We start from the raw sequence: 10442 nt of genomic DNA, 5'->3' as shown, positions 1-10442 counted from the left end.
GAAGCTGTAACCACAGACCACAGTGCTGCAACTAAATCCTGGTATAAGCACCGGTTAGGCAGTCTTGAACTATGCATGTGAAGCCAGCTGAGAGGTATATCCAATCCTATAGATTTCTCATTGTTTGGTAACTATTTGCTGCAAATGCAACAAAAATCAATATAAAAATATTACCCACACAGCATTCTACAGGTTACTTGTTATTCTCGTACCCTGATTTCCAATTTACCCACAGTTCAATACTAGTAACTTTTCTCTCAGTACCTCGTGAACCGACATTGACATTTCGATATCGTTGTCTTTCAAATGAACAGTAACGACAGTTTTTTTTAATGCAATTGAACTTGAACTTGCTCATGAGCTCAGAACACTGTCAGTAGAGGTAAAAACAAATGTCGGGTGCCTAACTTGGGTATATGATTCTACTGTACGGATTTATGCAAAATTCTCGCGATGAGCAACTCTCGTACATAAATTAAATGCCCGTGCCTCGTTGTGTGACCTTTGACTCTAAGTAGACTTCATTATCAAAGATGGTGTGATATCCCCGATAGATCGGCAACCTGAAATCATAAACATCAATCAATTATTGTGAGTACAGACACAGTGGATGAATATCCCATACCAGATATTTAAAGTTGTATTTCTATTTATCAAAACCAACACCACTCCCAAACAAGTTGAACACATAAAATATATGTTGTTTTACTGAAAAAAGCCTCTTAACTCAGTGAGTGTACGACTTAATTTAAGAGACCCACTAAAATTCATCATATGCAATTATTTTCTCATTACTAATCCACAATCAACATCACAATATTTTATGGTGTATATATTGGGCAGGGATGGTGCCTTGGATATTGGCTGAGTGTGAATGACACTTTAACCATCGAACGACGTCATAATACATTTTTTATTAGGCGCCCTCTAGTGGTGAATCGCGAGTTTTGATCTGTTGTCACCTGCCACTAACATAGTATGTGTTAAGAGCTTTTATATACACAAGATGACGAACAACTACACAACCTAACACAGACTGGTCGACAATAGCGGACTTTCCTGGGAGTCGAAGATAAGGCGTTTCGCATGCGCGCGCATACCGCGTTGGAGTGTGAAGTTAAAGGGCGGCAGTCGTTGTGCCGCGTCCTGTACGATATAGCACTCATAGCGACGTATACAAGGCGTGTAAAATACATTGCTTATTTACATGAAATCTGAACACGCGCTGCGCGACGACCACCGCGCTTTAACTTGCACGCGTGATATCGTGCGAATGGATGTACCAATCGAGGTCACACAAAGAAATTCTCTTATATCGCCTATCAGCAAACTGACATGTTTGTCTATTTCCATTATGACAAAGCAGAAGTATTTTTGCAACCAAACCTCGCTACTTCCGGGAAAGTAGTCCATGCTCTCGCGCATATACGTCATTTTGACGTCACAGGAGTGCTTCGTCACTGGAGGGCGCGACTTACAGGAATTCTTTTTGACATTTCATGTTTGTTTTTTTACCTGATGAACACAATTTGACATTATCAACCCTGATCATGATTGCCGTTGTTATAGAATGTGGAAAATTGCTAGCAAGTTTAAATCGTTAGCAGATGTCAAGTTTACGTTGACTTCAAGGGAATTAGGGTAGACTCGGATCATAGGGATTATAGAAGATATGGATTTAAACAAGTTAACAAATTATACCTGAGAGTGCCATTGCTAGGCTTAATTCATCTTTCAGTATTTGAAGAACTTGACTGACGCCTTCTTCACCCTGTGAGAAAGTATAACATATTTAAAATGATAAACATTCGATGATATTCATTCATTCAATGACACTTACATGTCAAACGATGTTTTACTGGTTTCAGTATCACATGGTATTTTATGTCCGAGTACGTTGTTCACTCTGCTGTCTCGTTAGCAGCCAGCCGTGGAATAAACATCATAATCGTCTTCCAAATATATCTCTATTACACCACGGTTTGAAACGCCGTCAGGTCCTAAAAAAGTTGCATTCGTTTTGACCATTTGTTTGTATGCAAAATAGGGTGGCCGTGCCTACAATAAACATCATGGAACGAGGATAACATTTGGTGACGCAATCGAACAAAATATTGCAGACTCAGAAACCCGCAAACGGTTAAAAGTAAATCGCTGGCGGATCCAGAAATTCGGTAAGGGGGCGCGCTCCTATTGACAATCGGTGGGAAGGATTTTTGTTTGCCGCTTGTAAACCCGCTCGTGTAAATCCCGTTTCCCGCATATAACTGCGGACATTCTTGCACGCTCGTTGTACATAAAGTACACCGAAACCAGGAAAAGTACGTCAATTCGCTTCTCATCGTGTGAAATATCCTACCTGCAACGCGAGTCCGTACACGATGGGTCTTCCTATGAATACCGCTTTAGCTCCAAATGCCAGAGCCTTCAGCACATCCGTTCCTGTGCGTATACCGCTATCCATGTAGATTTCAATTGTATTACCGACACTTTTAGCGATTCTTTCAAGAACATCGATCTGTGGAAAAAGAAAGCCCTTAATACGGTTACCGGCATATGAATAAATAAAATCCTTTACTGGGTGGGGGTCCTTCACATTGAGGGTGTTTGATAATCGTTACAAATTATCAATGAATGTACACAACTGTGCATGCGCTTTGAAATACTGGTACGTACTACCAAATGCCAATACGTGTCATACATTCTGCCACACGACATTGAAGTTCACTCGACCGAACTAATGTAACGGACAGTCTATTATAATGGTTTCGCTTACTCATCTTTGATAAAGTGGGTTTCTCTCTTATCTCTAACTGTCTATATTATTTACATATATCTTAATGGCCATACTTTTAGTACGTTTTCCCAGCATGAAACGAAATTAACCTCAATTTTCGAAAACATAGCCTAACTCTGGTGACCTTGCCCTTTATCATAGTTTGCAACATAGAAGCAGCCAACTGAATAAATTTGATTGATGTAAATACCTTACAAAAACATGGTGCCTGATTTGTTTATTTATTTTAAGCACAGTCCCTCTATCCCTCTATATCACGTGATCAGTACGCAGCCGGCCACTATTTTTTACATCGTCAGTGTTATGTATTTTTTTACAACTTAGTTGTTTATTCCAGAATTCGTGCTTTTTTACATAATTTTATAATCAGGATATCTGTATAAGGTCATATTTTAGCCGGCGAGTAGTTCTCCAATTCATCTATTTTACCAATAGCGACACATTTTCGCAATAAATTTTCATACTTTTACCCAGATTTTTGTCGTTTTTGATTTTGGGGTGATTGAAATGAACTCTATTTTATTTGCCATACTTCTCGGCGCGAAACCAATATTTGTCTTCGATTTTGACATTTTATGATCGAAACATATCATTAAAAATTGGTGGGCTGATTTGTTATTTGTCACACCGCATTTTATTAATGTTAAATTGAGCGACTTTTATGGATGCTTTTTAGATCGTAAATGCAAATGGCGACGTTTTGAAATGACAATGTACTAAATTCTGTGCTGCAAAAATCATTTATATACAAGCATTGTTATACTTATACTTTTGCATAGAATAAAGTCATTAGTTGTTGTATAGTTGACTTGAACTGTTATGAACCCCCAAGAATCAGAAATATCACAGATTTTTCGATCGATCACGTTAACATGTACGACGCCATTTTGACAAGATTTGTTTAGCGATGTCAGCATGTTGGCACGCGAAGTTTTTTCCCTATTAAAACTAGAAGATGAATATAATTCCCGATATTAATCTTTACATTGTAGGAACTGGATGTTTATGAGTTGGTAGGCTGGTTGTGATGTGCATTACCATTAAGAAAACTCAAATTTCATAGTGATAATTTTGTTTACATGTTTGTTTACGTTGTGGTTGCCCGAATTTGAAGTCAAAGTGAAGTCATACAATGGGGTATCGCTTTGCATGACGGTAAATTTTTCGATTTTAATGAATATTTTGATGGTATTGTAATCTGTCTGACTTCCTGACTGCCTCGGCCCGGGTGTGAACGGTTTGTTTACCGCACCGCGGTTCGAGACAAAAGAACGCTAGTCGTTTCCAGACCGGGGATAGAGGGACTGTGTTTTAAGGAACATAATTTCCAGACAAATACGAACTGCCTCATTACATTCATTATGTGACTGATTCTTTGAAAAGTAAAAAATGCCCTCTAGGAATAACTATTATGTTGCAAGCTCTGCTTTGTATGCAAATCAACTTCACTCTTGAAGCATGTACCATGCACCTACAAATAGTTGGTGTCCAGTGGAGAGAGAAGTCAACAATACTGTTGCTTACTGGGAATCTACATCTTCAAACACTACAGTCTTAGAAGTGCGTTTTTAAATTTGTATTATAAAAGCTCTATAGTTATGTTCTTATAGCTTTAACAAATTCCTGTTTTGTCGAATGAACTGTTTGTCAAATACAGAACACATATTTCTGAGTACGATTTTCCTTTCAAAATGTGGATGCAACGTTTTGCCTCTTATGTATTTTTGCATTATTTTTGTTTCTTTAACTTTGGACTAAACAGACATAATTTTCTATCAGCTTCAGATCTTGATCAAAAGATTGGCACCCAAAGGGTTATTAATAAGAGTGTTTATATCAATTTTCTAGTCGGACATCTTGTTTTCTGTAAAGATTTTATTGGTAGGTTTGCAAATGTGTATCAGACTGTGCAAAAACTCTCTCCATGAGTTGGTTTTGAAACCCAGTCTAGTATTCCCATGGGATTTAGGAGATACTTACAAGGATATTATTACAAGATAAATGATTTGCTTCATTGAACACATACAACAATGCATATCACCACTGGGACCAGTGACCATTAAATGTGTATCATCAGCGATCAGTCAAGTAGAAACAATCAAAATGTGTTATCAGATTTTGACTACTTTCTCAATTTGTGCAATGATATTTTCACAAAGGACATCTGACTTTCGTACTAAGCACAGATTTTATACTGATAAATTAGGTGACAAAATTTAATAAAGTTTGGAATAGAATTTAGTAAAGCTATTGTGCACACATTAACAAATATTAAAGACGACGAAAGACACTTTTGTCTTAATTTACCGTTCCCTTTCATCTTTGATGATACAGGCAGGATAAAAATATCGATTTAGTATCAATGTTTGCTATTCATAATTGACTCTCAAAAGAAAAAAACTTAATTTTATGTCCGTTTCGCCCGGATAATCGATATATATTACACCATTGACTTTCATAGATCAATGATAGATCCTTGACACAGAATTGCTGTACTCTATCCGATGTTGTACACACAACTTGTGCGAGAAAATAACGTGAAATAATATTAGCGTAAAGGGCGGTGGTCTTCGCGCCGCGTGTCTATGATATGCTATCTATAGCGATGTATACAACGCAAGTAAAATACGTTGTTTGTTTAGTACATGAAATTCGAACACGCGCTTCGCGGAGACCATCGCCTTTTAAAGTTAAACCCACCGATGCTGGAACCGTGTCTAGTTGCCTGCCACCGTTATTGGATACAATAATACCATTAATGCCGTACTCTGCTGCCAACACAGCGTCTTCTTCAGTAAGAATGCCTTTCAGTACTATCGGCAATTTCGTTATAGATTTTAGCCATGTGATGTACTCCCAAGTAACAGATGCATCCATTGTAATGCCTTCAGTAGGTCCCTGAAAATACGTGTAGTATGAAAGAGCGTTAGAGACAACACACAAAAAGTTTCTCACGTACTATACTATTATAGTACAAAAACAATAATAACATTCGATTTCAGAAGCTTTTTTATGTATACAGAATATGTTAATGAACCAATTTGCAATGAGCAATCAAAATGTCCAAATTTGTTCTAGGCCCCGACTATAATGTGACGCTAATTTGCATATATTTGGACGACGCATTTTTTTAGAAGATCTTGCGATTATTTATGTAAACAAATGAACAGAATGCTAACCACTGTTATCAGTTCCACATTTCTCGAATAATTTTTCTGTAAATCAAACGTCACCATCAATTCAACACATCGTAGAACGCACCTCGTTCAAGTTTGCATTTATTAAAAATTAAGGCCCTCTCAATGTAATTATCAGTCTGTGTGCTATTTGAAGACAACATATATTAAAGCGGGGGAGTCGTCACCTACTACGCATGCGTCAGGTGGCCATAGCGTGTCATTGTTTACAAAAAAGCTTCTACCCATGAGCCTTTGCGTTCTTAGCGTGTGTTGTTATCATCAATTCCCGCGCGTGCGCAGGTGACGACCCTCCCGCTTTAAATAAATATTTCAAAACTTTGATAATATCCCAAGTTGTAACAATCTTGGAATGATCTATTCCGATATTGTGCAGCCACAGCGAGAATGTTCAATATGAATTTGAAATGGTGCATAAGTCTTCATAGAACAATATCACTAAGTACATTGTGCTTACTATTATCAAAGACTATAGTCTTTGCTATTATCAAAAGTTTGTTTCTTCGCAAAATACCGCATTTCTTTGGGGTGAGGGGTACGTAGTCGGCCAAAAAATGTCAAACTGATCAAGAGTCGTCTGTGTTTGTAATCTGACATACAGTTGAAGCGCCTCACTAGGTCGGTGGCGGCCATATTTGATTTTGACGAAACAGTACTATGATCATTACTTGAGCACGTTTTCGAAAGTTCGTAGCTAGTGTTATGATGAATGTTGTAGAATGTCGGCAAATAACCAGGCTACATGGACATTTGGTAAATTTGCCATCGGAAACCAATTAGAGTTTCGCACCATGTGACCCAATACGAGTGTCCCTTTCACTCAGGTGCTGACGAGCCACAATGACTCTAGTGTCGTAACATGTATCTAAAAATATGAGAACTTACATATCTCTCTAAGTTAACAAATTTTGGTAAGGGTCCTGGAGGAAGACGACGTAGTCCCAATCTATTCCCAGGAGCGGGGACGTCTGTTGTTAACACAAGTGCGTCGGCACCGGCATCTTCCGCTCTCTTGATGACATCCCTAGTCATGTCGCGATTTTTCCAGATAAATATTTGCTGCCATTTTGGTCCTTTGGTTGGTACAGGGAAGATATCTTCAATAAGTCGGCCGGAATAGATACTAGGAACATAACAAGTATTTAAATCGGCAACCCCTTTTAAAACAAAGAATAGAAAATATCACTTATGAAAGTTTTGAAATAAAAATATGTATGTCAATGAGAGAAATAAAAAGCTATTAAGAAAAATATAAATGCAACAATTGTTGCCAGGCAAAAAGTTAATTTCTCCAGCACCCCAAAAATTCAAATGGTACCGCCGATACACGTCGTCCTACCATTGAGAAATAATAATACGTATTGTAGTGTTGTGTTGTGTTAATGTTCAATGTGAGAGCGGGAGGGTTGTCACCTGCGCACGCGCGGGAATTGAGTCTCAAGCGACGATAACAACACACGCTAATAACGCAAAGACTCATATACAGTTGGAGATATACAGTTGCAACGCGAGATTTGTCGACAACGATTCTGGGCAGGGAAATCGACATGCCTATATGCATAGGTCCTACAGGGGCAAATACGAAATACTGGGCGTGCACTGTGTCGATTATGTGACAATAATAGGATAATCGATCTCAGAATCATGTTTGTTCGTGGAAATTTAACAGAATTGATTAACTGTTTTCCCTCTTGTAATCCATGTATGGGTACTACCAATAAAGGAAATCTAAGACAATCCCTAGTAACACGTATCGTGGTATGGCGAATATATGCAGAACGAAAACAAAGACATCATCATATCAAATCAAATCAAATCAAATCAAGTGTTGGTGTCATAGAACACAAATCTTCAATTTGCCATTGGTATCCAGTCATCCGCGGACAAGAGTCTACCCATGAGCCTTTTCGTTTTCAGAGTCTGTTGTTATCGTCGATTGGGACTCAATTCCTACGCGTGCGCAGGTGACGACCCTCCCGCTTTAAAACTATTGAATGCGTCCACGCACCGAAGAAGGTCATTGTCTCTAATGTTCGTGCCAATACGTTGAAAACAAAATATTTTAATAAAAAGCGTCACCAACAAACGCTAGGATTAAATTATCAGTCTGCTATACAAAACTCAGAAGCTAAAATACGCCAAGTCGCCTAGCAACTAGAGATCACGTGACTATTGGACATACCTTTCGCTGTCGCAACTTCGCCATCTTTGTGGGCCTCTGTGTGTAACCCTGTAGGACCTATGCATATAGGCATGTCGATTTCCCTACCCAGAATCGTTGTCGACAAATCTCGCGTTGCAACATTTCGAAGTACACGTGGTCTTAATTTGTACCTGAAATGATAACGGTTTTTGCAACATATTTAAATTTATATTAAATAAATATATATATTAAAATGCGTGTAAAATATGTGTTTGTTTACATTAATTTCGAAGGCGTTCTGCGCGACGACTGTGGCGTTTAAAATTATTACGTGGCTGTTATTTGTTGAATGACCGATGATAATCACACACATTGGTTCTTTAACCTTGATGTATTTGAATATATTTAACCGCATTCGAAATCCTCATCGAAATCCGTCCGGCGGTTTAAAACTGACACTGGAATTAATAACATAAAATGAAAATTTCTGTCGCAGCAAACAGTTGCATTAAACAGTGTAGCATAAAATCAAGATGAAAAGATTCAAGTTCAATTTTAATTGACAGGCATGTGTATATAAAACTGGTTGCCCTTATCACGGTCTTCTAGTAGCCGTGCCATTATGTAACCTAAGGACTTGCGAACACTAATCTGCGCATGTGCAACACATTCGTTAATAGGGTCATTGACCTGTCATTATGGGCTGCACGATTAACACATTATATAATATGCAACTGTATATCTCCAACCGTGGACTTATCTATAATATTGTAGCCATATTTGGGTGTAAAGTTTGACCCATACTCGGTAGTAAAATATCAGAACTGTAACAAAAACGTGACATTGTCATGCCTTTGAATTTAACAACGCCATGCCATGACATTCACTTTGACAGAATATATTAGACGGGGCGCGTGGGTATATTTATACGAGGGGTTATCTGCGATCAGACAATTATGTTTGTCAATAAAAACGACAACTTTACTGTGGCAGGATGACAGACAATATCATCGCGATATGCAACGTACCTTAGAAAGGCCCGACTGTTGTCTCTGAGGGTCACTTCTTCGTCAGCTCCCGATGCGAGAAATGTCCATGCCGGTATCGGGAGTATTTTCTTAGCATTTATTTCATAATCACGCAAGCATAGCAGCGCGTTTGCTGCAATGCTAGACGATGTCCGTGTTGTAATCCTGCTGAACATTGCGCGCGTTTATTACCGAGGATGAGCGGCCTTGTAAATGGGAATAGACTAACTGTAAACAAACCAGCACGTCTTTGACCCGATGACCTTTCCGTGTCATTTCATAATGTGATCATTTCGGTCACATTCGCATAATGACAATTCATTGCCCGGGCGTATGTATTATCATTAATCGTCGGCAGATGGTGAAGACTGACAGGACAAAATCACCAACACTACGCCGCACTGTAGTGTAAATTGTTCAATATCTTACTATATAGTAGATAGTATAATTTGGCGTTAGTGTTAATGAATAATAATAATAATAATAATAATAATAATAATAATAATAATAATAATAATAATAATAATAATAATAATAATAATAATAATGATAATGCGAGAACAACTCTTGTCATAATGTCATGTTTGGACAAACTATTAGCAAATGTTCTTCATCTTCTACTTTGTGCGTATCACAATGTAGACAAATTTGATCTTGTAATGTTGTTTTGGTGTGTGTGTATCTGCCTGTTTCTATACCATTGTCATGATTACTTATCCTGAATTTGGTTAGACGGATTCTTTGTTTAGTATTTATAACAGTCGATGGATAGTGTTCATAACAAAACGTTAGCTTAAATTTTGAGTATAAACGTACTAGTAATTTGCTATCATCTTTCATAATGTTTGATCGCCAATGATTTTTGTTCATTTGAGATTTCATTTTGTTAATCAAATTTTTGGAGTTAGCGAATGACATAAATTTAGTTTTCGAATTCCCTGTAATAAAGAGCTTGCTGCGTTGGACCCGAATTCATCTAATATTCCTTCAAATATTGTATCAATGAATCAGTTGTCGGCAGCACTATCGATAATGGTCGGCAGCACTGTTGATAGTGGTCGGCAGCACTATCGATAATGGTCGGCAGCATTATCGATAATGGTCGGCAGCACTGTTGATAGCGGTCGGCAGCACTATCGATAATGGTCGGCAGCACTGTCGATAATGGTCGGCAGCACTGTTGATGGTCGACATATCTGCAGTTCCGTAGCTCGCTGGTTTCGCTGTCGGTTATTTCGTTCGTCGTGGTGTTAACGCGAAACCAGTTAGCTACAGTT

The 10442-nt window shown here is 38.2% G+C and overlaps 1 protein-coding gene across 1 annotated transcript; it reads right to left on the bottom strand.

Annotated features, from left to right (window-relative positions):
* Window positions 1–278: 278 nt before the first annotated feature.
* LOC100371318 (2-Hydroxyacid oxidase 1-like) lies at window positions 279–9395 on the bottom strand. Its single transcript, XM_002737235.4, has 7 exons — window positions 9166–9395; window positions 8177–8328; window positions 6880–7151; window positions 5498–5695; window positions 2360–2518; window positions 1702–1771; window positions 279–563 (listed from the first exon to the last, which is right to left on the bottom strand). The coding sequence occupies exons 1-7, from the start codon at window positions 9339–9341 to the stop codon at window positions 511–513; spliced, it is 1080 nt and encodes a 359-aa protein (XP_002737281.1). The 5' UTR covers window positions 9342–9395; the 3' UTR covers window positions 279–510.
* Window positions 9396–10442: the final 1047 nt, after the last annotated feature.

This window comes from Saccoglossus kowalevskii, chromosome 22 (genome assembly GCF_978046115.1).
Source record: "Saccoglossus kowalevskii chromosome 22, keSacKowa6.1, whole genome shotgun sequence".
Taxonomy (NCBI): domain Eukaryota; kingdom Metazoa; phylum Hemichordata; class Enteropneusta; family Harrimaniidae; genus Saccoglossus; species Saccoglossus kowalevskii.
This window is presented reverse-complemented; position numbering and strand designations above follow the sequence as displayed.